The 26,927-nt window shown below is 51.5% G+C and overlaps 1 protein-coding gene across 11 annotated transcripts in view; it reads left to right on the top strand.

Moving 5' to 3' along the window:
- Positions 1-5,797: 5,797 nt before the first annotated feature.
- NFIX (nuclear factor I X) overlaps positions 5,798-26,927 on the top strand; it is an 80,400-nt gene continuing 59,270 nt past the window's right edge. For 4 of the 11 annotated variants that reach the window (XM_059732256.1, XM_059732250.1, XM_059732253.1 and 1 more), the window contains exons 1-2: positions 5,799-6,009; positions 17,307-17,465. In XM_059732256.1, the coding sequence (XP_059588239.1) occupies positions 17,439-17,465 (27 nt within the window). In that variant the 5' untranslated portion in view covers positions 5,799-6,009; positions 17,307-17,438. Of the gene's footprint in view, positions 6,010-8,268; positions 8,362-17,306; positions 17,466-18,169; positions 18,288-26,927 lie in introns of those variants that run through there. The other 7 variants (XM_059732258.1, XM_059732257.1, XM_059732251.1 and 4 more) reach the window with 6 other exon arrangements.

Genomic DNA, 26,927 nt, shown 5'->3' with positions numbered 1-26,927 from the left:
GGTACCCACTCACCTGTCCCCCCTGGTCCTGGATGCCCACAATGTGTGCCAGCCAGGCTCTGCAGATACTACAGAACGGCCCATGGAGGCAGGGGGCTATGCATCTGTTGACCAGGTGCATGTGTAAGGCACTGAGCAGCGAGTGAGAGCAAGTGGCTCATTCAGGGGCGGAAAGTGCTACACATGAGCTAGGGGCAAGGAGGTGGCTTGGTTGGGGTGGGAGGAATGGGGGCGGGGTTGGATACCTGGGTACCATACCCAGGTCTAGGAGTGTGGTGGCCTGGTGGGTCAGAGCAGTGCAGGGGTGGGGGAGAGCGGAGGCTCGGAGCCTGGTTGCCGAAGTGAGAGGGGAAGCCTTTAGAGCTGGGCAGGGCCTGGCAGCAGGGACACCTGGGTTCTGCCCTATGTTGGCTGCCCCCTACCCTCCCTAAACACTTTGAGCTTGTCTCCCTCCTCACTCTTTGCCTCAGTTTCCCCAGTGAGCCTCAGAGAACTCCCTCCCTTTTGATGGGGACTGCACATGGAGGGGGCAGGGATCCAGCCTCACACCCCACTGGCTGGCAGGGAGGGAGGGGCATAGACCCCAGCTCCCTCTGTCTGTCTGCCCGTCTTCCTGGCTCCATCTGCCCCTCTCCAGTCCATCTGTCCCAGGCTCCCTCCCGCCCCCTGGGATAGCTAGCTGGGTGCCCCGATCCTGAGACCCGCTGCCCCAGATCAACTGCCCGGACACGGGGGCTTTCCATCTGCCCCCCACTTCCTCCCCAGCCCCGGCTCAGAACCAGCGAGTGGTAAATGAGATCCATTCCTGAGCCAGTGTCTGGATCCAAGCGCGGATCTCCACATCCTGACCGGTCATCCGGGGCCATTACTGCACGGCGCCCGGGAAACTTTCGTCTCGGGGTGTTTCGCGATCGACTGGGGGGGGGGGGGGGGGGGGGCGATGCCTCTAGCTTGGTGCAGCCACGGCCCGTGGGGCATTGCACTGGTCTGCCCAGATGTTCGTGCCCGAAGTCCAGGGGCCCGGACGCCTGGGTTTTCTCCAGCTTTGGGGGGTGAGAGCAGGGGGCTGGGAGTCCGGACGCCTGGGTTCTCCCCAGCTTTAGAAGGGCAGTGGGGAGCCCGCACAAGCCGAGACCCCTTCCTGCTCTGACCTGGGTGGGGGGGGGGTATTTTTTTCCTTCCTCTTTGCGTGGAAAACTCAGCCCCCGCGGGAGAGGGAGCCGCTCTGGGGACTATTACTCTCTCCCCCCCACCCTCGCCAACCATCGAAGCCTCTGGCTTCAAACCCTTCCCAAACTCGCCGGGAAGTCGCGCAGGGCTTTCTCGGCAGCTCTACGACCGTCCAGTCCCCCCTCCTTCGGCGTTGAATTCACGAGTGGGGTGGAAAATAGCAGTGTCCGGGGGGTACAGGCTGCTTCGCTGCTTATTCCTCGAAATCAAAGAGGCAGCGGGAGTCTCTGGCAGCCCGGTTCCCACCCGCCCCTCTCCCTCCAAAGGTCGGAAAGGGCTTTCCAGCCCCTGGGAAACCCGCGGCCTGTTCCACGCGTGGCCCGGCCCCGGGGGGCGCAGCTCGCACTGCAAACACGCTCGGGTTTTAATTGTATCTGCCCCCAGAGAGACATTTCACGAGCCGCTTCGATGTGACAATCCGATGCACATTCCCCAGCCCTACGTCCACGAGGGGGTCCGGGGATCTGGTCCTGTGTGGGGGGTTCCGAGTGACCGCCTTACTCATACAAGCCGGGACTGCCCCCCCGCGGCGGCTACAGCGCCCACAAGCTCCCGGCCCGGCGGGTCTTGTCTCCTGAAACGGTCTCGCATCCAAACGGGATCTTGCAAAGGGTGGGTCCCCTCTCCCGCCCCCCCAGGCCAACCTCTGGCCCCGTGGCCAGGCCGTGCGGTTCTGCCGCCTCTGCTCAGTCAAAGGGACACGGCTGTTTCGGTCTCTGGTTTTGTATGATCTCCTCCACTTTTATGTTTGATCTTTCGCAAAACCCTCCCGATTTGATCTACTCGAATTTGCAGCGGGTGGAGTGTCACCTGGAGCCCGGGGTGCTCCTTTACTTAGCTTCCGATACAATAATGGTGATGATGATGATGATAGTAGTAGTGATAGTAATAGTAGTAGCAGCAGCAATAATAGCCACAGCAGCAGCAATGATAGTATTAATAGTAGTAATAATAGCAGCAATGGTAGTAGTCATAGGGATAATAGTAAAAGTAATAGTAGTGGTAATAGTAGTAGCAACAGCAATAATGACAGCAGCAGCAATAATAGTATTAATAGTAGCAGCAATGATAGTAGTAGTAGTAATAATAGTAAAAGTAGTAGTGGTAATAGTAATAATAGCAGTAGCAATTATAATAGTAAAAGTAATGCTAGTCTCAGTAATAGTAATAGCAATAATAATGGTAATCGCAATAATAATAGGAATAGTAATAGCAATAATAGCAGTAATAATAGTAGTAATAATTTATTGTTGCTATTATTGTTATTCATAATAGCATTAGTAGTAGTATCATTAGTATTATTAATATAGTTAATATTCTTAATATTTTATTAATACGATTGCTGTTATTGCGATGATGATGAAGATTGATGTAACGTGCTGCTGCTGATGTGGTTATTCATAATAACGCTGCTGCTGACCATAAACCTCGCCTTGCATCTCTAACGCCCCCCTAGTCCATGCTCCTTTTTCCCCACTCGGGTTAAAGCAGGACCCCGAGCCCAGCTCTGTTGAGCCCCAGGGGTTGGCTTAAGACAGTGGCAGATCCTCGCTTCCTCCCCTCCCGACCACAATAGTTGTTGCCCGCCCGAGCAGCGGAGAAGCGCCTTTCTCCCCCGCTCCTCAGCGCCTCGGCCGGGAAGACCCGAGGGACTGGGAGTCTCCCCCGGCAGGACAGAGGCGGCGGCGGGGGACTGCGATGGGGACGGGGTGTTTAAAGGTCTTGCAAGGGGAAAAGCATAGCGGCGGCACCCCGCGCCTGCACGAGGTGCGGCCGAAAGGCTCGGGCCCGCGCGCGAGCTCGGGGGTCCGTCTCCACACCGGCTTGGAGCCGCCTTCTCCTCCGGGAGCTGCTGGAAGAAGCGAGGCAAGGAAAAAGCTGCTGGATTTGGGGAGCAGCCCCAGCTCGCGGCTCAGCACCACCCGAGCAGAGGCTGGTGGCGGTAATTATTATCATTAGCCTGCCACCGGCAACTCCGGGGCTGCCTCTCTCACTCGGGGAAGTTGAAGGCGTCAGCGCGGATTAGGATCTTGATGGCAAATTAATTAGAAACTCAAACAAATTGGAGCGAGAGCAAACAGCCATTTGCGGAGTGCGCTCGAGGATAAACACAGGATGCGCCCGCCCCGGCGGCCCCGCTCTTCTCCGCCGGCCGCGGGGATCAGGTCCCGGCTCGGTCCGGCCAGCCTACACTGAGCTGGGGGCGGGGGGGCGGGGGCACCCGGCGGGAGAAGGGCTGGGCTGGGTTAGTGCGGAGTGCCGACACCGGCTCTTTCTTGCGGGCAGAGCTGACAAAAGCTTCCCCCAAAAAGTTTCCGCGCTCGGGGAAGGGGCAGAGGAGGAGACCGCAGATCCCGTCTTCCTCCCCGCCGCAGCCCGGATCCTGGCGGAAATAACGGGGAGGGTGAGAGCTGGCCCCTTGCGGGGATCACGCGGGGAATAACCGCAGCAGCGCAGCCCCTCGCCACCCTCACCTCGCCCGCATCGCAGCCTCAGAAGTGGGGGGGGGGGGGAGGATTTGCAATCCTCCTCATTGTTATTGTTGTTATCTCATTCTCGTCGTCACCAATAATAGTAATAATAGTGATGACGACCACAGCAATAACAGTAATGATACCGATTGTAACGGTGATGACAATGACAATAGTAATAATAGTAATAGCGACGGTGACAAAAAAATAACAACAGTAATAATAGTAATAATAGAGATGACGAGCAATAACAACAGTGATAATACTACTAGTAATAGAGGGCAATAGCAAAAGTAATAATAGTAATAACAACAATAGTAATAGTAGCGAGGACAATAACAATAATAGTAATAATAGTAATAGAGATTACGATAGCAACATAGTAATGACGACAATAGTAATAGTGATGACGACAGTAGCAGTAGTCGCAATAATAGTAATAGTGATGATGACAATAACCATAATAATAATAAAAGTAGTAATACTAGAGATAATGAGGACAATAGCAATTATAATAAAAATAATAGTAATAATAACAGTAGCAGTAATGATGATAGTCATGATGATGTCGGTGATGATGATGATGGTCTCTGGCCTAGCCGGGCTGCTGGGGGCCCCTTTCAGAGTCCCTCCGTGCCCCTCTAGCAGACCCTGCCCCCCCACCATCAGGCACTTTATTCACTTCCTGGCCGCCTCCAAGGTGGGTTTGAACCCCACCGAGGCAGCAGCTGGGCCGTGTGGCTGTCTGCCCGCCCCGCACACGGGCTGGCTCTGGGCTCGGGGCTCCGGCCCGGGCCCGTTGCGCAGCCCCTTCACTCTGCCATGCTGCGGACGGGACCACCCGCCTCTGTCCCCGCAGCCCCCCGGGCCCCGACTGCCTGGCGAGGATGTGGGGCCGTTCAGGCGGGTTTGAGTAGCGGCTGGGACCCCACCTCCAGGGCTCCGCTGAAGACGGCGTGGGACCGAGCTCGCTGCTCCGTACAGCCGGGCAGGGGGCGGCTGGGCCAGGGGGAGATGCCCTCTGGATTGCAAACGGGTTGGGGGAACGGGGCGGGGGGGGGTGCACCAGCCCCGTCCCGCTAGCTCTCGGACCCGGGCTCAGGGGGAGCCGCGCTCGAGGCCGCAGAGGAGCAAGGCTGCAGCGCAGCCGGGCAGGACCCTCGCCCAGCCCGGGGCAAAGACCACCCCCAGAATTTCTCTGTTTGGGGGGGAGAGCGGCCTCTGATGCGCGCCGGAGGGGAGAGGAGGGGGGATGAGTGTGTCCCGGACGCCTGGGTTCTGCTCGTGTGAGAGAGAGACCCGGTTATCTGGGGAGAGAGAGAGAGAGAGAGTGAGAGTGTGTGTGTGTGTGTGTGTGTGTGTGTGTCCGGGACGCCTGGGTTCTGCGTGTGAGTGACAGCAGGGGTCCCGCGTGCCTCTCCAGAAGGAGCAGCGCTTGCCATCAGGCTGGGTCCTGCTGTCAGGCACCACCCGGCAGGAGCCGAGGGCCAATCTTTGTGTGTGTGCAGGGGCGGGGGCGCAGCCGAGGCAGCGTGGGGGGTTGTGTCCCGGGGGGTCACTGCGGACTGCGCCCGTCCCCATGAACTCGGGCCGGCTTTGCCCCCAGCGAAACCTCGCACTCAGCTCCCCCACCCGTTCTCCAGGGCCTGGTCTCTAGTCTCGCCCCCCCCCCCCGCACCGCCCAGCAGGAGGGCTCTGAGCTTGGGGCACTTTCGCCGGCTCAGGACGTCCCGGCCCGTGTCCCTGTGGAGCGGGGTGGGGGGGGTGGGGTCGGCTTATCCTGGCAACCCCGCAACCATCGCGGGCTACTGACATCTCCTGGTGCTCCCGCCCAGCCCCCCCCCAGCCCAGCACAGCTCCGCCACCCCCTTTTCCCCCATCCAACCGTTTCTTTCCCTCCTTTCCTCTCTTTTCTTCTCTCCCCCTCCCCGCAAGGCAGGCCCCCAACCCCCTCAAGGACCCCCCCGGAGAGGGCTCCGCAGAGCGGCCCCGGAGGACAGAGGCAGCCCGACGGCCAGAACTGCACTGGCCCGGCTCGGTCTCTGCCTCCCTCCCTCCCTCCCCCTCCCTGGTTCACTCCCTCCTTCCCCCACCCCCCCGCCCCGAAAGTGGCTCTCGGAGCCGGAGCCGCGGCGCAGAAGGCGGCTGGGCTCCAGGCTGCGCAGGCCGATCCGCACCGAGCAGGACCCGAGGCCCCTTCCAGCCTGCGCTCCTGCCCGGGTCGGGCTGGGCCGGCTGCACCTCGGCCGCTGCCTCCGCTCCTCCTCTGCCCCCTTCCGTCCCGCTCGGAGCCTCGGCCGGACTCATGGTATGTTGCCCCGGTGGTCCCCGATGCCCCCCCCCCCGCGCCCTTCCCCTGCGCGGTGCCCAACAGCCCCCCTTTGTGTTCCCCGATCGCCCCACCGGGGCACCGGCTCGGACTTTGCAAACTCCGGAGGAGGAGGAGCTGGCTCCGCTCCTGCCCGGGCTTCGCAACGGGCGGCGGCCCGGGGCGCGGGGGTGGGGGGGCCGGGAGCAGGACGGGGCAGGGCTCGGCTCCTCTCCTTGCCTCCCCACGCCGGTGTCTCCGGCGTGTGATGGCGGCTCGGGGCGCCGGACACATGCCGCTGTCGGCAGCCCCGGAAAGGGCTGTGGGGCCCCCAGCGTTGGGGCAGGGAGGGGGCAGCGGGGCGGGCTGCACGGGGGCCTTTCCTAGCAGTCCTGATACGTGAGTGTGAGGGCGTGCAATGGGGGGCAGCTGCCCACTCTGCGGACGGGACACAAATGCCTGTGTGCTAGCATGAAGAGGCGCCATGGTGTAGGGTGTAGGAGGGCACATTTCCCTTGCTGGAGGAATGGGTAACTGAGTACAACACAGGGTAACCTCGTCGTACAAATAGGTGCAGCAGAATGTAACAGATGAGAGTGCATTTACTGTACTACTGTATAGGAAGAGGTAACAGGGTGCAGTAGATGACAGCAGCATCATATCACACACTGTTGCATGCATTCCTATATGAGAGCATATTTACCGAGCTATAGGAGTAGGTGACATGCGCTAGGCAGCGTTATACTATGAACCTGTATGTCATGTATGCAAGTATATTAATTATACTACAGGAATAGGTGCCAGGCCAGAATAGATGACAGTGTTACCATATGAATATATGCCACGGTATATAGTAAATTATATGAGAATATATCTATTATATGAATGTATAACAGGATGCAGTGTGTGGCAACGTTACAGTAAAAATACATGTAGCAGTATATTATACATGACAGTGTATTTACTGTACTATAGGAACAGATGACAGGATGCTTTACATGACAGTTCTCATTTGAATACATATTACAATATATAGTATATGAGAATATATTTATTATGCTGTAGGAATAGATAACAGAATGCAAAATAGGGTAACATTATAATAAGAATATATTCAATAGTATATAATATATGAGAGTATATTAACCCTGCTTTAGGAATAGATGACAGGATGAAAAATATGACAGTGTTGCTATATGAATACATACAACTGCATATAATATGTCAAAGTATATTTACTATGGCAATAGATAACAGAACACATTATATAATAGTGTTCTCACATAATATATAAGTTCTCAGCGTATAATATGTGAGAATATATTTATTATACAATACAAATACATGGCAGTATGCTATATTGGGCAACACAGTAATAAGAATACATGCAACAGTTTATAATATGTGAGAGTATATTTACCATGCTATAGGAATAAATGACAGGATGGAATATATGACCATGTTAGCGTATGAATACATGCAACAGCATATAATATACCTGAGTCTATTTATTATACTATAGGACTAGATAACTGGATGTATTCTATGACAATGTTATAATATAAATTAATGCTACATTATATAGTATATGAGCATATATTTATTATACTGTAAGAATAGATAACAGGATACACTATAGGGCAACATTATAATAAGAATACATGCAACAGTATATAATATATGAGAGTATATTTACCATACTATCAGAATAGATGACAGGATGACTACATGCAGTATGACTACATTCAGTGCTATATAATATATGAAAGTATATTTACTATATATATAAATATGGCAGTTTTATGATTGGAACATATACTACTATATTAGAGGTGGCAGTATTTATAACAATGTATACATTAAATTATAATACATAGAAGTATATGTATAGCATGATGCAGCTCTCTGTGCGTGTATCTGTCTCAATATGGCTATACTTATAGCTGTATAAACCATGTTTACGTAACCATAAATATGTATTGTCACCCGTCTAGCAGCGTAGAGCACTGTCACTTGCATGTCTCTAGCTCACCTATATCTCCGGTGTGATCTGTGGGGTTGATTACATGTAACAAACGTGTGGATAGACAGCGCAGGTTTCTACACATGGTGGATTTGTGTGCACATGTAATTGTGTGTGCAGGAGCCATGGGACTGTCCAACACTTGTTTATACTTTGTTTGGGGTGTTGCAGATGGCAAAAGGTCTAAGGCATTTCCACGTGTCTAAGGCAACACGTCTGTCCCCTCCCTCATACAGACTCGGATGGCAGAGTGATCAGACGCAGCTCGGGGAAGCGGAGAATTAACCAGAGGCTTGAAGTCTCCTCTTCCAGCCCCTTCTTGCTGTGGGGTCAGTGCCTGTGAACATCTCTGTTTGGGGGGGCAGTGCTGGCGGTGGGGTATGGGTGCTTTCTCTTCTGTGGATCCTTCTATCTGTAGCTCCATTTTTTTCCCATTTATTATTTGAACCACCAAGTGGCCTGGTCAGCTGCAAACAGGCAGTGGCCGTGTGGTGAAGGTGGCTGGGGAGATGTCAAAGGGATGCACTGATTTATTTAAAACAAAACCCCAAATCCTTTCTCAAGAGAAGCTGGGCTGCAATTTCCAGCCCAGGCAGCCGTCACCGTAGATGCCGCAGGAGGAACCCGGCTCCATAGGAAATCATTTTAAAGCTTTGAATTGAAGCCTCGTTTCAAAGAAGTTGTCTTTTCCTTTTTTTTTTCCCTTTGACCCCTTCGCTTGTGGGGAGGGGGACTAAAGCAGCAACATGAAGCAATGTTTGTGGTGTGGGAGAGTGTGGAGAGAAAATCCAGGAGACTTGGGAGAAATCCAGATTTTTTCCAGGCTGTGGGTTTGTTGGTTTTTCCCCCTTCCTTTCTCTCTCTCTTTCTTTTCACTAAGATAAAAAGCAAGTGAAATGCTAAGGGGGGTGGGGGTGCACCATTTTATTTATTTACTTGTATTTGGGGGAGGGAGGGAATCTCGCATCTCAGCCAAGGGCCTGGTGACATGTGCTTGCTGGCAGCATCAGGCTTTGAAAGTGAATTAAAAAATAAAACATGGCCTAAAAGTTGTGGCCACGAAACAAAGTTCTTTTGCCAGAAGAAAGGTTTTCAAACAAAGGTTGTTGGTTTTTGGGGGTTTTTTTTGCTGGGATATGGTCAGGATTTTTTTTTAAAGTGTTGTTGGCTTGTGGCCAGGTCCTTTCTCAATCCAGAGGGCATATGAGGCTTTTGGACGAGGTGCTTTTTAGGCAGTCACCTGGGCTGAGCAGGAGGTCTTGCTTTTCGGCATCGACTGGCCAATTTTAGTTGGAAATGGGGTGAAAAAGGCTCTTTCTTTCTGCCCAGGCCAAAACCCGATTGCCATAGTTTTTTAATGTGCTTTTCCCTCCCTGCTGACACCATTATCCCATTTTGATCGCTAGGCAAAAAAAAACAAGACAAGGAGAAAAAATTGATAAGGGCTGTTCTTGTCTCTGGAAAAAAAAACCCAAAAAAACCCACAAAAAAAAGCTGGGGGTGGGGGGGTGGGGTGGTATTTGCAAATACCAGCAGCTGAATTCAGTCGCAGCCCTACTCTGTTTAAAACAACGAACTTTCTTCGAAGTTGGATTTCAGATCGGAAAGAGATACAGCCTTGGTAGCTCTGTGCACTGTGAGCACAGCAATGTGTGTATGTACCTGAGCGACATTATTGTGCATGAGTATCGTGTTGCTGCCAAAGGCCTTTAATGAGAGCTGGCTCCCTTGTGCTGGGAGCTGTACAGATATCTAGCTAGAGACAGCCACTGGCCTCAAGAGTTTGAGGAGACGCCATGTTTGCTTTTGCCGGCTGTTTGAAGTCTGTTCGATGTTTGAAACAGATTGGAGCCAAATCTGAAAGGAAAGATCCTGATTTTTTAAGGGGCTGCATGTGACGCTCACTTTGGGAGAGGCTGATTGTGGCATCAGGGCCTCAGAAAGGAAGCAGATTACCGGATCGTGGGGAAGAAGCCTTCGCTGATGGGGGCCTGAAATCCAGACAGGCTGGGTGATGTGGTTGGGGTCCTGCTGGGTCTCTGTAGCAAGCAGTAAATTGTGTCCTATATCCTCTGTGTGTGTGTAAAATACATGCAGATATACATACAGTGTGTGTGTGTGTGTGTGTGTGTGTGGTTTCAATCTTTGCTTAAAAACTGACAAGGCATCTTTAAGTGTCCTATATTCTGTGTGTATGTGTACACACATACACACACACACAAACAGAGTCTGGGAGTGTGTGCGTGTGCGCGCTTACATGTGTTTGCTTTTGATCTGCAGTACAAAACTAACAAGTCAAAGTTCAAACAAGGCAATTTTTGGATTCGCTTCCACACCCACGGCTTCGTGTGCATGTGCATGTGTGTGTGTACGTGTGTGGCAGCAAATCAAAACCACCCATTTATGAATTGTATCAAGATTTGACACCTCGATTTTATATAATCGGTCAACAGTCTATTTCAAATGAAGCAGCCCCAAGCTGCCTCCTCCCTCCCCTTCCCTTCCACTCAATAGAAATATCCTAAAAACTCTCTGGACAGGTATCTGGAACATCAATTGAGTTTCTGGGGGGTTTTTTGGAGCTGAGCAATTTTTAGTCAGGGCTGGGAACAGGTCAGGTTGGGGGGGAATGCAAAACTGATGCGTCTGGAAAAAATCAAAGGGACAGGCGTGAGCAGTGATCGCAATCTCATCAGCCCAATTCCCTTCTCACCTGCCTTGCCATAAAGGCTCTGATGCAGGGCGTGTTTGTGGGCAGAGGAGGGGGTGGGGGTGGGGGTTAATGATTTGCATTTAATCAGTCGATATTAGCAAGCAGGCGCAGGCTGGAAACCAAGCCCTGACTAATGTTATTGGCGGGCTGAGGCCGGCTGCTTAGAAATCTTTGCTTGTGGGAAGAATGCGGCCCAGAAGCTGTCAGGGCCTGTTGGTGAACCTGGTGGCTCCTGCCCAGGAGGGGGCAGGCAGGTGTGCTCATTGGGTCTCCAATGCTTCCAGCCTGTGCTCTGAGTGAGTTAGATGCTCACAGGTGCCTGGTGGGGTGGGGACTTCCCTTCTTTCATCCATCCCTCGGGGTCACATTGGGTCTCCTTGGGACCTAAGTGAAAGCCCCATGAGGCAGGTCCAGGTTTCTAAACCCCTCAGCCCAGCAGGCTTTGTGGGGGCTTGTGTTTCATGGGAAAACAAGAGTCAGGCCTCACCTTTTTCCCTGAGGAGATGGGAGGTTTCAGGACATGAAGGTCTCAGTCAGTCTCGGCTCCTGGGCAGAGATGATTTGTACAGCTGGGTCTTATGTTTCTCAGAGGCTTTGGGACATGGGGCTTCTGGCCTAGATGGAATCAGAGTCAGGGGTGTGGGGGATGAGGGCAGGCCCCATCCATCCCCTTGGGGCCCATGCCCAAGCATGCTGCCCCATCAGCCAGTAAGCCTGACAACTGAACCAATCAAGCCCTGCAGCCCTTGTTCAGGCAGGGCTCCCAGCAAGGTGCCTGGCAGAGGAGCCTTGGGCCAGGATTAAAATGATCCTCTTTGATCACTTGTGAGAAGGAGGTATGGATGTGGCACTTTATTAAGGCTATTACAGTAGCCCTGTCCTGGTCTGGGACCCCATGCTGGATGCTGTATTAAGCTTATTACAGTAGCACTGGGGGACAAGGACCAAAAGTGAATTATGGTACTGCCTGTTCCCCCAGTCCTGAGTCAGGACCCCATTGCTCTGGGTACTGCTCAATATTACGTGGATTATGGTAGCCCCTGGGGAACAGGCCCCCAATTGCTGGGCATTACTAAGCACATTATGGTAGCCCCTATGGGTGCAGTCTGGTGTTAGGTGCTGCACGTTCCTAGTTGTAGCCATCTGGGCCCTGCACCCACCTGGGCTCAGGGCTGGGGGCCCCCCGTGGTCTGGTCCTAGTGTCTCCCCAGGCCAGGCTGGCGATGGCAGGAGGTGGGGGCTGGCACAGCCTGAACCCGGTTTGTGGAAAAGGTTGGGGGTGGGGGGAGAGCCAGGCCTGCGTCAGTGCTCGGCCTGTCAGAGCCAAGACAGGCTTATTTTAACACGGGAACATCTGAATTCAACCAACGCTATTAAAAATATTCAGCCCAGATCTGCAGGCAGCAAAGGAAGCGGCACGCTGGCTTACACCCGGGGGGGGGCGGGGGGGGGGGCAGAGGGGGACGTTTCAGGCTGGCTGCTATTCCCAGCCGCTGAAATTTTTTGTGCCGTGTATGCTTGCGTGTGTTTGCGCGCATGTGTGTGTGTGTGATGTGTGTGTTGGGTTTTTTTTTCCCCTCTCTGCCCAGAAACTTTCGCTGCCGCCCGTCCCCTGCCCGGAAGCATATGCAGCCCCGGCGTATTTTGACAGCAGTGTCTCAGTCGTCGCCGACAAGATTCACAGGCAGGCACCGAAGTGATACTGCCTCCCCCCACCCCGGTTGGCAAGAGCAAGCGCGAGTTTGGATAGAGCAAAGTTCAAGCCTGTCGCCGCCGCCTGCGTCAGCTGCTGAGGGAGGGAGAGAAGGAGGGAGGGCTTGATTTTTTTTTTTAAAGCAAGATTTGGCTAAAACCCCATGGAATTCATGGGAGCATGCGGGGGAGGGCGACGCTTCAGGTGCCCAGAGATGGGGGGGAACCCATGGGAGACTGGCGGCCCAGGCTGGATCCTGCCCTCAGAGCTGCTGTGCCCTATCGGCGGGGCTGGAGACCCACAGGGCAGTTGGGCCCATGGGGGTCAGATTTTATCCAGCTCCCAGCTCCAGTCAGGGTCAGCTCCATGCAGACTCCTTGGATACGTCCAGGGTCCCACGTGGCAAGGATGGAGACACCCATATCCCCATTCTGGCCCTGCGGGTTTCAGGGGAGATTTGAGGGTCTCTGTCTCTCCTCCCAGCCAGGCCCAGAAGGGTCTCAAATAGTCCATGGGGCCAGGCATCGGGGCTGGTGGCCCCTGGGCATTGGCAAACCAAGGGTTAATACCACCACAGTGGAGGCCCCGGGGGTGCGGTGCCCCATCCTGCCCAGGAGTGAATCATGCCTCCTGCCCCTCACGACTAAGCGGCATTTCTCAGGTGACTGAACCCAGGGCTGGGCCAGGCAGGGACCCCCGAGGTTTCATCTCGGCCAGCTCAGGACACCTGGGTTCATTTCCTTTTTTTGCCAGCTACCTGCTGGGTGACCGGGGGTCCTGCCCAATCCTGCCTTGTGCCTCAATTTCCCCACCAGTGGTATGTGAAGCTGATGCCAGGACATGGTTCCACTCCAGCTGTTCTCTTGCACAAGTGCCCAGGATTCATTATCAACCCCAGCGTCTGGGGCTGCCTCAGGTTTACCCAATGGGGGTAGAAGGAGGTGGGGGGCTGAAACCCTGGCATGGACTAAAGGCACAGCAGGGGCATGGTGGGTCCTGTGAACTCAGCATGGAACGTGTGAGGTGAGAGCTGCTGCCTAGTGTCCATGGAATGGGAGTCAGGAAAAGGGTTACCATGGCACCAGGAATGGGGCCCCATTGCACTGGGCACCGCCCAGACCCCCAAGATGTCTGGGAGGGGATGTGGCAGGCTTAGAGCAGAACATACTGGGAGCCTGGCCTGTTAGGCTCCCTTCGGCCCCCTCTCCCTGTATCCCTGCAACCTCCCAGTTCTCTATGCCTTGGTTTCCCAGGCTCCCAGGCCAAGCTGTTACATGCTCCAGACCCCTCTAGGGTAGGGAGAAAATACTGTGGGGGGCAGGAGTAAGACATGGGGCCTGGTTGAGGGGCTCCTGGCACAGTCCCTCAATAGGGGTCCAAGGGTGTCCTATGCCCCCCACTTCTGGGTTAGAGAGGCTGGCAGAGCGGTGACACTATCTTTCTGGGAGACAGGGGGTTGCAGGTTAGGAGTGAGGGGCACCAGGAGGGGTGGGGGGTTGCGAGTTGGGAGTGAGGGGCAGTGGCAGGGCTGGGGGAAAGTAGGGGACTGTGAGTTGGGAGTGAGGGGCACCAGTAGGGCTCTGTGCATTGCCAGCCTGGCCCCTCCCTCTGCCAGGCTTGTGCCAACACTGCCCGCGGCCACCTGACATTCGCCTCCCAAATGTGAAAAGCTTCAATAAAAAAAAAAAAGAGGGAGGGAAATGCCCAGTGCCCCCCTCCCCCGGTGCCGGACCTGCCTGGGGTGGGGGTGGGGTGGGCGGGGGTTGGAGGCACCGGCACATGGCATGGAGCTGCCAGGCTTGGGCACAATGAGACAGACCCTGGCATCCGAGGTTTGGCAGCCTCAGGCACGGGGGGAGGGGCACAGATGGTCTCTATTGTACCCCAAAGGGGCACGGGGTGGGGGCTGGAAGAGGGGGTGCTGGTGGGGGCTGGGCCCAGGCAGGGGGACGGACGGACCTGGTGGGCTTCTCCCTTTGGTACTTGTGAGCCATGGAGTGGGGAAGACTCTCGCTTCACCCCCAAAATCATTGGCAGCTCCTGGCATGGTTGGGCTGATGTGGGCATCAGCCCAGTGTGGTGGGGCATGTGGGCAGGGGTACAGCTGCAGCAATGGGGATGTGGGGGTGGGATTCATGGAGCTGGAGTCAGCCAAGAAGGAGTGGGGGGAGCTATGCCAGGAATAGGGTGCCCTTCACTCCTGGCCCTCAGCCCTACTGGTGCTCCTCACTCTTGACCCACAGCCCTCTGCCCCTCCCACAGTCCTTCCAGTGCCTCTTACTCCTGACACACAGCCCCCTGCCCCTCCCACAACCCTGCCAGTGCCCCCCTCATTTCTAACCCACATCCCCCTTGCTGCGCCCTAGTTCCTCCCTCTGAATGGGGCATATTGTTCAGAGATGGCACTGCCCCTGGGAATGGGCATGATGGTGGCAGGACTTTTGAGTGGAAATGGAATAGCTGGGCCTGTGAGTTGCGAGTAAGGGGCACTAGCAGGGCTTTGCTGGAGGTCAGAGGCTGTGGGTTGGGAGTGAGGAGCACCAGCAGGGCTGGGGGGTCAAGGAGCTGTGGGAGTGAGGGGCACTGGCAGGGCTCTGTGTGACAGGGGTGGGATGCATTCATGATGTGGGGGTCCTTCTCTGGGCAGGGCCAGGGTGCAGCTGGCCTCGGGGGACCCCGTTATGGTGGGAAGGGGCTCCATGTGCATCCTGGCAGGGTGCAAGAGGCCCCAGAGCTTATAGGGTGCCTTAGGGGCTGCTGCTGTGGAGGCCTGAGTTGGGCTCTGTGGGGGGAAGGGGGCTGCATGGTTGGAGCAGGGAGAACCAGGAGCCTGGATTCCTGGGTTTCATTCCCAGGTTGGCTCCTGGCTGTCCATGTCCCTTTCCACCTGCCCGACCCGGGCCCTGGGCTCCAGCATGTTGGAAAGGGGCAGGGATGTGGCTGGGGGAGTGGTAGGGAGGGCATTCCCCAGGGGACTTGGGGCTTTTCTGGCCCTGGGAGGGCTCAGGTGTTCCTGAAAGCCATAACCTGGCGCCAAAGCAATGGGATCCTGCATGTGTGTATACATGTGTGTTCACTGTCTGCATTGGGATACTGTGTGTGTGCATGTATGTGCATGCAATCGTTGTCTGTGTACTGGGATCCTATATGTGTGTGTGTGCTCACTGCCTGTGTTTTGGGTTTCTGCTTATGTGCACTGTGTATTTCATGCATTTGGACCCAGGGTGCGTGTGCATGCATGTGTTTGCTCTCCATGGGCCTGCATCCACTGTATCTCTTGCGTTGTGTGTTTGATCTGGCTTCCTGCACCTGGGTGTGTGCTGCGAATGCAGATCTGGCACGTATGTGTGCACGTGCATATTCTGTGCGTGTCCAGTGCATGTTTGTATCTGCTCATGCTTCCCTGGTGTGTATCCAGCACCTGTGCCGGCGTGTGGATCTCCCGTCTACCTATGAGTGGGCCATGTGTAGGCTGTGTTTGTGTGTCTGTCACGTATGCACATATGTGTCCAGTCCCTGTGTGTACCTGTCTCTGTGTATATCATGTGCATGCAGGTGTGTGACCAGGTGTGTGTGTGTGTGTGTGTGTGTGTGTGAACCCCAACATGTATCTGTCAGCCCCTGTGTGCAATATCCAGTATCTGCCCCATGGACAGCGCTGGTCTTTGAGCCTGTCTGTCCTGATGTAGCCGCTGCGTCCCCGTACACACGGGCTGGGGAGCTGGGGGGCTGGGGGCAGGGCGCTGGGTGCCCCCCAGGGCTCGGGCCCCTTCCACCCCCGCAACCCCGGGGCAGGGGGCGGCGGCTCCGTCAGTCTAGGTCCCCACCTGCCCTGATCTGTCCGGATGTAGCGGCCGTCTGTGAGCTTATCCCGGTCCATGGTTGCCCTCGTCTGTCCGCCTCCTCACCCCTCCCCGCGGTCAGTCCGTCTGTTCCTGTGTGACCCTCCCTCCCCCGCTTGTCTGTTTGTCCGACCCCGCAGGGTCGCGGCCCCGCGTTGTCTCGGTGTCCCGGGGCAGTGTGTGTGGGGGGGAGGGGGGTTTAGCTGTCTTTGACGTTGAATCGTTGACGTTGCGGCCAGGGATGACGTCGCTGCTCCCCCCGCCCATGTGTCCACTCTGCCGCGGGTCAAGTCCCAGCGCATCCCCCGGCTCCCCCCCCCCGCCTGGCCCGAGTTGCCCCCTCCCGGGGCTGCCGCTGGTGGGCAGAAAACGGGGTGGTGGTGGTGCGGGGGGAATCCCATGTGTGTGTGTCCGAGTGTCCCAAAGTGCGGGAGTGCCACACACACACACACATGCATAGATCTCAGAAGTCCCGCGTCCCCCCTACACACACACACACACACACACACACACACACACACACACACACACACGGGCACACGCACAGAACCCAGGAGTCCGACACACACGCAGCCGAGGGGCTCCACCTTCCATGCGACCCCCCCCCCACCCAAGCATCCCAAGTGTGTGTGTGTGTGCGTGTGTCTGTGATGGCGGGTGTGCGTGTGTGTTCGTATCCCAGGCATCTGGGGTCTGTGCGTGCGTGTGTGTGGGGATCGCAGACTCCTGGGTTCTGTGCGTGTGTCCCCGATTCCTGTGTTGTGTGTGTGCGTGCGTGTGTCCTGGGCTTCTGCGCGTGTGCCCCCGACGCCTGTGTTGTGTGTGTGTATGAGTGTGTCTCGGACGCCTGGGTTCCATGCGTGTGCCCCCGCCGCCCGTGTTGTGTGTGTGTGTGCGTGCGTGTGCGTGCACGCCCCGGACTCCTCGGTCCCGCGCGGGGCGGGGCGGGCGGTGGGAGGGAGCTTGCCGCTTTCTCCAGGCAAAAGTCTCCTCGGTTCCAAACTTTGTCTAAACTTTCACTTTCAGCGCTCCGAGGCGGGGTCACGGCGCGGCGCGGCGCGGGAGCCTCTCTGCCGGCGGCGCTAGCGATGCGGCGGCTCCCCCAGCCGGGCTCCGGGTGACACACGGTGGCGCAACATCGGCCCTCCCCAAATAACCATGTATTCCCCCTACTGCCTGACCCAGGTAACAGAGCCCCCGCCCCACCGCCTTTCCCCCGCATCCATCCGCAGCCGGGCTGCTGCCTCCTGCCCTCCCTCCCTCTCTCTCTCTCTCTCTTTCCCTTTCCCTCTCTCCCCTCTCTTCTTGGGTTTCTTCTCCTCCTTCATTCCCCCCCTCTCTCCCCTTCCCCTCGCCCGGCACAAAGTCGGTGTTGTTGGTGCCGCTCCGAGGATTATTTCTGTCTCCGTGCGGTTTTGTTGGAAACAAAAATTCTTCCCCTCTCTCTCCCTCTCTCTGCACAGAGAGAGGGTTTGATGGCATCTTTCCAAGGTCTTTGTTATATTCACTGCACATGGGTTTAGGAGTTTAGAAAATGGCGCTTCTCCCAAATTTATTGGGAAAATAAAAAAAAGAAAGGAAAAAGAGGGGAAAAAAGAAAGGAAAAAAGAGAGAAAGAGGAGGCTGCAAGGCAGGGCAGGGCTGGGGCTTGCAAGTTTGGTTTGGAAACTGTGTGGGGGGGAGCAGGGCAAACTTTGAAGGAGGGGTGTTAATAGTGGCCTTTGCTGGGGCACACTTGGGTGGGTGGGTTTGGTTTTTTTAATCCCCCCCCTTGCTGTCTCTGGCATCAAGCTGCTGGGGAGTTCCCTGCCTCTGGTGTCTACAGATGCAAGGAACTGAGATCTTTTCTTTTCCAAGGAGGGGAGGAGAGGCAAAGCCAAGCCAGCCTTGTCCTCTGCTGTGGAACACAGCTATATCCTCCCCTCTCCAAATCCAGGATCAAACCAAAGCTTTCTTACTGTTTCCCCCTCCTGTGCCTGCTCCTTGGCTCTCGCTTCTCGGGGGCAGGTAGGGGAGATTTATTATTTTTTTCCCCCATTGCTTTTTTTTCACCTCCTCTGTCTCCTTGCTGGAAAAGTTTTGCTTCTGCAGGAACCAGAACTTTAAAAAGAAAAACGAAAGAAGGGGGGAAAAGCCAGGGGGTTTCCTTGTGCTCGGGGGGAAGAGGGAGTTGCAGAAAGTGCGACCTGCAAGTCAAGGGGGTTTGGTGCAAGCGAGGGGGGCTGTGGGAAGAGTTTGCAGAAGTCCTTTTTTTTTTCATTATTATTTGAGCCGTGTTGCTGGGGCTTTGTGCCTTGATCCAAGCTGGGAAAGAGCTGAAATGTTACAAGCTGCCAAGAGAAAAGGAGACAAAAAGACAGGGACCTTTGCAGTATTTGGAACCAAGCAGGAGAGGGGGGAAAAGATAAGAAAATGCCTTAAAGTTTGTCCCTTTTGGAGTCTGTTGTGGATGATCTGCCTTGGGAAACAGTCCATACTCCCCCTGTTTGCCCTCCTCTTCCTTGCTCAGCCCACAAATCTGGAGAGCAAAGTAGTGTTGGATTTTGCTCTTCATTCAATCAGGGGATTTTTTTTTATTATTATATTTTAAAAGCAAGAGACTGAGATGCCTTAACTTTGCAGCTCAGAGTTTTCAGACAAGTCACTGCACATAATTAGCTTGGTTGGTTGGGGTGGTTAGCTGGAAGTTTGTGACATTTGTGAGCAAAGACGGAGAGATTCTGTTTGGAGGCAGAAGAAAAATTATTTTGTAACTCTCTTAAAATTATTATTATCATTATTATTATTATTAATAATAATAATAATAACAACAACAACAATAACCCTCTTTATAATCTAATGAGTGAAAATTAAAGCAAGTGCTGGCATTTTAGCAGCTCCTAGGGTTGAGGTTATGTATTTGGAACAGGTAGCCTATTTTGCAGGGTGTTAAGATGGACTAAAAAGGGAAATCCTTTTCCATTTTGGGGGGTATATGGATATCATTCCCCATCCCAAAAGCAGCATGGCAAAGGCTCAGGGAAGCAAAAGCACTTTTGCTTTTGAGTTTGCTGAAAAAACCTCCAGCCCCAACTCTGTCCCAGAGCCCTTGTGGCATTAGAGAGCGGGTGGGGGAATTGTTTTTAAATTAAGCTTCTCAGAAAGGAAGAACTGCTCAGCTTCAAGCCAGCCCCGCAGCTCCTGCTAATCCCGGTCCTCTCTGATGGAATATTTCCTAGGGACAAGGGGGAAGAGGGGTCGAGGGACTGGAGCAAGTTTTCTTTAAAAATGCAAGAGAGCGAAGTTGTCAGGCAATGAGTTAGAGCCCAGCCTCCTCCTAGAGAATATTTCAGGAGGGTTTTTTTTAGGTTGTGAAGAAAACCTGCTTGGCGTGAATTATTTTCCTTTTTTTTTTTTTAATGAAAGGAGCTTAATTTTTGCCCTTTAATTTACATTTTTTTAATTAATAAAAGGCCAATTCTGAGCATTTTTACCATCTTTTCATTATCATTTTAAAAAAATCTTTGCAGATTAGCCATTGGTTTTCCTCTTCAGGACAAACCTCCCTGCTTTTATTCGCTTTGCAAAATAGCAGCGTCCATTGCAGGCTTCTAAAATCTCACTGCCCCTTTATTGTTTTAAATTGCTTTTGCTTGACTAAGTAGCCAAGTAAATAAATGTATGTGAGCAGCACCCACAATTAGGAAGGAGTGTTGGTTTTTTAGCAAGGAGGTTTTTTTTAATTATATGTATTTTTCCCCCTTTTCTTTTTTGCCCATGTTGGCCTTTTTGAGGTTTGACAGAGACGGAGCTTTATAATTGGCCGTAATTTCTGTGGTTTTTCACTGCTTTGCAGCGCATGGCATAAAAACCTTTGCGAGGTGATTTGTGCATTTGGGGGGATGCAGGGAAAACGGGGCTTCAGGCATTTCAGTGCTGGCTGGTTTCTTCACAGAGGCGTACTGGATAGCGCCGGCTTGAATTATCGTGATTATTGATTATGGGCTAGTGCGGGCTCACGGCAGTTGACCTGCTTTGAGGACAGGGCAAATAAACCATTGCATATTTCCCTCCTAGGTGCTGACAGCACAGTTCTTAGAAAGCTGGGCCTCTGCTTTTTGGAGCATAGTTTCTAAGTTTTGCAAGTTACTCCGGAGACAGTAACGGCAGCTTAGTAATGAATAAGCAGCTGCCAGGTACATGGAGGCATAGAAATAAGGAACCTTTGCTTATTCTTACAGGAAAACCTTTCCATAAATATGTCTCGTAGGTACTGCACGTTTGTATATACATGCATCTGTGAGCTGTACCCAAGGTATGAGACACTTAGATAATGCAGAGCATTCCCTTTGGTATAACGTATGCATCTAGAGATGTGTGCACGTACAGAATCTGAGTCTTCCATGGACTTAGCTATATATTTTTTATATTTCTACATTTCTTAGTTCTAGATCCCAGCAGTATTTGGTTGGTGGAAGCAGGAGAAATGGGACTGCTGTAATGTTATTACTGGTTGGGCAAATTTAGTTCTTTATCTAAGTAATAGGTAGTTTGTACATATTTACGTGTGTGTGTATGCGTGCGCATATGCGTGCATGTGCGTATGCATTATATCTGAGAGACTGCATATTCTCTCTCTATACATATTTATCTATCTGTCTACACACATATAGATGGATGGATAATACAATAGTGCATGGGAGTTATATCTCTATAAATATATAGCTACAAAAATATCTATATAGATATATTTGTATAAATAAAAGATAAAGCCTCTTATTTTTCTTGGGTGTAACATACACACATCTCATAGTTCTATACTTAAAAGCTTGTGTTGCTGTATATATAGATAAAATATATGTATATACATACATACGTATATAATATATATCTTAAGTGCCACTTCTGTTTCACAGCACAGTAAATGCAATGTATAATATAATATAATATAATATAATATAATATAATATAATATAGCGTGTGGGTGTTTCAGTCATTTGTATCACATCAGCACCATGCCTGGCCAGTACATGTGCATCTAGAATACGTGATTCTCATGCCCTTGTGAGTGGGCGATGCAGCTCACCACCGGTGTGTGCATATATATAACCCATGCGATACATGGAGTCTTCTGGCTGTTGCTAGAATGCAGGCCTGTTCCAGTTATGCCGTGATTTATTGTGCTTCCTCCCGTATCGCCGACGGGATGGCTTATGTTTCTCTGTTATGCGTAAGAGGCTCCTATTGTGCCCCAGCAGCCTTGTTAATGATATTAATTTCATTTATAAAGGCATCTCCCCCCCTCCCCGCCCCCCTGCCGCTATGTTCCGGGGTGCCAAGAGAACAATTAAAAACCAATAGCTCCTAATAAAACAATCCTAACATGGTGGCAATGGCAGGGCCAGGGCACGTATAGGCACGTCTGTCCTGTGGCTATAAGGCAATGCTGGATGAGACAGAAAAGGGATGAAGAAAAACAGGCAAACGCAGTGGGCCCAGGACAGAAAAAAATAGTAAAAAGATAATAGCCGATTGCGGACAGATTTAACAAGGCTCCATTAATTAGGAAGGAATCCTCTTTTCCTTGGGAGGAGTTTTGCTGTTAGGTTTTACTTCATAATTTCCACCCCGTCCATCCTGCCCCAAACTCGTCGCTGTCTGCAGTGGTGCAGGCTTCAGCTGAACGGTTCTAGTGTCCAGGCCCATGCTTCTCTCTGTCTCCCCAGCATCAGTGCTTTTATTTATTCATCGCTATATACCTGAGCTGCATTAGGCCGTAGCCAGCTCTGTTGGGAGTGAGCTGTCCCTTGGTGCTGCCCACCTGGCTTTCACTCTGGCCACAGAGCTGGGGATCGGGGACAGCTCTTGCCACAGTTTTTCCAGGCCCTACTTTCCCAGCACCTTCCCTTTCCAGCTGGGGTAGTTCGGGCCATTTCTGGGGGAGATCTTCCCCTGGCTGTTTGTTTTCCTGGCTGGCTGTCCTGGCCTTGGGTAGCTGCCAGGCTGCAGAGAACACTTTCATTTCTGCCTCTGGGAAGGAAAGCCAGGCCTGCGCTCTTGGAGCTGCCCCTTGTCTGTGCCCGGTGAATTAAAACCAGCCTGGCACATTTGCTGCCCCCCACCTCTTTTTCTTTCTCAGCCTCTTGCTTTTGATCTGGTTTTCCCAGCAAAGGTTTGGCCTGGGGTTTCTTCTTCCCCCTCTTATTAGCCTTTGAAGACTGAGCCTTGTCTAACCTCAGCTGCTGGAGCAGTCCCGCTCATTCCCAGCTTGAGGGGCAGCCCCAGTCTTGGCCTGTGTACCAGGCCGAGAAGAGGCTTAGAATTGGGTTGTTTAAATTTTTTGGAGGGCCCAATCCTACATCCTCTACCCCAACCCCATGCCAGGGGCTCCTCTGCCCTCACGCTGCTGTCCCTTTGGATCGAGAGGGATTAGAGGCAAGAATTCAGTAGTGGTAGGGCAGGCCTGGGGTTGTATAGCAGCCTTGGGGCTGGAATGGAAGTGATCAGGGTTTCAAGCAGTGGTGGTAGGGGTCCCACAGACATTTGAAGGGGCATGCGCTGTCCAAGTGTGGGTTGTATTGTCAGGGGCAGGGGTGTGCTCGCAGGGGCACCCGCTGTTGGGCTCACCAAATTTCTTTCCATCATTCCAAAGGCTCCCCCTGCCTTTTGTTTGGTGCTGCTAAGTCACCCCAGTTGTCCTTTTACTCACCAGTGTGAAATTACTAGCTAGGGCCTCTGGGGCAGAAGTGGGGGCAGGCACCAGGGGTAGGCTTGGCTGGGTTGAAGCAACATTTCGGCCCATGATTACCTGCAGTGGTGCTGTGCCCTCTGGAACATGACAGAGCCAGTTGTACTGAATGTTGGCCTTTTTTCGTGGAGGCACATGCATGCACACGTGTGCACATACACACATGGCAGTGTGTGCATGCAGTAATGAATATGCCTGTTTTTGAATGTGCGTCTTACCAACAATATAACAAGTGTGCGTGTGTGTTTTAGATATCTAGTGCCATGCCACATGTGCTACAGTGTGATTAGGCAAATGTAATCAATACTGTTTTTATATGCGGTTAGTCTGCGTGTGTGCGTGTATAAATAATTTGATATGATATGCATGTCTATCTACTTCATATTACAGATGCACCCACCATATATTATAAACAGATCCACATATTATGTGTGTACATTCTGTATATGGGCCTTGGGCCTCTGTGTAGTATTTCTAGCTTTTGTATGCAGTATTATCACATATACAAACTACACACATTGTATGTAATATGGGTTTGCATACACACTCATGCCCACATATATTTATTTATTCTATTATATGATACATATAATAAATCAACATATTATATACAAAGTATATAATATAGGTTTGTAACTAATGAATTTATATAGTATATTTAGTATCATAAAGACATAATATTACAATTAAATCACATACAGTAATATCTGGGCCTACATTTATATTTACATATTATAAAGTGCATGGTATATATGTATGATTATTTTACTGTGGGTCTATAACAATAGTATAATTACATATGTAGACTCAGGTATGAATGGATGTGTGATACTGTATACTATGTATTTTATATTCCAGCCCATGTTGTGTTTTTATACTATTTCTATAGGATTCTATTTTATATGCATACACACTCTCTCTCTCTCTCTCTCTATATATATATATATGGATTTGTATAGAGTATAGACATATATTATATATGTGTGTACTAATTATATGCAATTATATTTAATATTCACACTATATAAAAAATGTGTGTGTGTGCACACACGTGCATACATATTTATCTATAAAAATGTCCATATTTATATCAACCCACATTATAAACATGCATAGTGTATATACAGGTTAGCATAGACTATGAACATATGTATGTATGAATATAAAACATAATCTTATTTAATTAGTGCACATGCACATATATAATGCATTAATCCATACATTTATGTGTGTGAATATATGCATACATATAGTGTGTATGTGTGAATATAAAGTGTAATCCCGTATACATAATATACCTGTGGTTAAAATGGGTTGGTTTATAATCTGGCTAGCATATAGCTGTATCATCCTGTCTTACCAATATAAATAATAATGCAGTCACCTCTGCACACTGCACATCTGTCCTATATGTCTATATCATATAAATAGAGCCATGCACTGATAAAACATGTGTAGGATGTGTGTGTGCATGCTTAGTAGAGGTGTTATTGGGGTCTGTACATCAATGCGTGGGCCTGCATTTTCAAGTCGTGTTTCGGTGCCCAGTGCAATTCTACAGAGGGGCCTGGCGTGAAAGGGGGGACACCCGAAAGAGTTGGGCCTTATTTTCCAGGGCTGGGCATTGTTCCCCTCACGCTAATATATATAATCATGCTCCCTGAACCTATTACATAAAATGAGTCTAATCTAGGGGGAAGCGTGTCACTCACATGTGTATAATACACCCGCGCTATACATGGCATACATTAAAGCAATTATTAGTCACACATTCCAAATCCAATTTACTTAACCAACCGGGCTGCTTTCCTCCCCCTTCGCAGTGTGAGTTTTTTTCAACTTTGGGGATTCAGGACAGGTCTGTGGTTGGCGGGACTCCGCCACCTTCAAGCGAGGGGCACTCAATGAGCCCTGGGCTTGGACAGCAAGAGAGTGGGGCCAGTGGCGGGGAGCTACATTGTGCGCCTGGAAGTGGTTCAGAAGATATTTTTATGTAAAAAAAACCATTGCTATATATTAAATTCCCTTGCTCTGCTGATGGAAAATCAATCCATCTCCTTCCCTGTTGTGGCCCCTCCATTCCAGCCTTCCAGTCCTTAATGGGTTTTATATAGCAGGATGTCGAGGGGCGGCGGGAGGAGAGTTGAAGCCTTCGATACCTTTTTACCCTCTTCCTGGGGCGGGTGGCTGGATTCTGTAGATAAAAAATAGGTGCTGAGCTTTCCTGGCGGCTTCCCCAGCACAAGCCCAGACTGCTTGCTAGCACCCGAGCCTTGGAGGAGTTACTAGAAATCCTAGTAAGATTTTGCCTGCTTTTCCAAGCAGCCCGGCCCCACTGGAAATGTTTCTATTAAATATTTTGCATCCAGCCCTGCCGGCCGGCCTATTCCCTCTTGGTTCCCTCTGGTTTTTAGAGCAAAATGAGCTACCCAAGCCCATCTGAAATTCTTTTTTTATTCCAAGACCTCTTCCCCTCCTCCCCGAATCAACGCAGTAACAACTTATTTTAGCTGCCGGCGGGACCCGCTCGAGTCAGTGGGACTTTTGCCAGCGGGCTTTCTAGAAAAATGTGTCGGCAAGAGCACAGCAAAGGGAGGATTGAAGGGGAAGTCAGAATGAAGAAAAATAGCTGAGAATGGAGGGAATACAAATGTTGGAGGGGTGGGGGAGGAGGGATCAAGGGTGAAAATATTATATCTCTAAAATGAAACAATAGAGAGAGAAAGGAGAGAGAGTGGAATTAGCAATGCCTCTATCTAAACATTTATGCAGTGTTGATGAGTATATTCAGGTGAGTTTACAAACAATTCATTAAGATATTTATAAACTTTCACAGTTTGGGGCTATCAATAGAAACTTAATTACAAGCCGTAAACAACTTTCCATTCTCATCCCAGCCACAGTCCCTGGCCGGAGAAATAGGCTTCTGGCTTTTTTTTCTTCTTTCCCCTTGGCTGAACAAATTTTTTTTTTCCAAATAGAAGAAATGAAAAAGTCCCATTGAGCTGAATTTTTCCCCTCTGCTGAGTTTTCACTTGGTCTTTATTTTTTAATTTTGTGTATGTGTAAACTTTCCTGGGAAAGACCTTTTTTGGGGTTATTTTTTTTTAATTTGCTCTGGGCCCTGGGATTTAGTTTCCCAGTTCTATAGGAAAACACGCACTGCCTATTTCTTTCTTTTCTTTTTCTTTTTTTTTTTTGAAGGAGCACTGGTTCATAAAATGAGAAGTTAGCCACTCAGGACAGTTGGAGTTTTTTGGGGGCCTGCATAAGCTACAGATGTGTCCAGGAAATCTAGAGATGGTTCATATTTGACAGGCATGTTACACAGACAAATCAGAGGCACTAATTTTTGCCATACACATGTCTTTAGCGGTGCAGATGATCTTTATATACTGGTGTACGTAGGCTGGTGCTGGTTTGTCTCTGGAGGATTTCCCTCCTGTAGGGATGCATGTTCTAAGAATGACAAGCTGTGCTCTCTTGTAGCTGCCCGGGTCCTTCTTCGAAGACTGGCTCAGCTGAGCTCAGCTGCAGAGCTGGTGACAAGCGAAAGGCCAGTGTTTTCTGAGCCTCAAGGGTGAGGGATTTCATTCCGGCTTCAATCCTAGTTTTGTGTCCTGCTGAAATTTTTGTGGCTTTGACTCAAGGGGGAAACTCTTGGCGAAGTCAGAACGAGATGGCTGGGCTTGGGCCTGAGTGCCCAGCTTTGACCTGGAAGAAGGGGCATGTGGCTACCCGCAGCTCATATCTGTGCTTGTAGCATGGGGGTCTTTCTGTCGGGATGGGTTAGAGACACCGACCTGGTGGGTCGGTGTGTGAGCGATGTGCTCCACACTACACCTCTCTCCCCACCAAGTTGGAGGGACTCCAGGGTGAGCTGGAAACCAAACCTGGTTTTTGGTGGTGTGAATCTATAA

Source organism: Alligator mississippiensis, chromosome 8 (genome assembly GCF_030867095.1).
Source record: "Alligator mississippiensis isolate rAllMis1 chromosome 8, rAllMis1, whole genome shotgun sequence".
Classification (NCBI taxonomy): domain Eukaryota; kingdom Metazoa; phylum Chordata; order Crocodylia; family Alligatoridae; genus Alligator; species Alligator mississippiensis.
The sequence above is the reverse complement of the archived record's forward strand: the minus strand, read 5'-3'. Positions and strand labels throughout refer to the sequence as shown.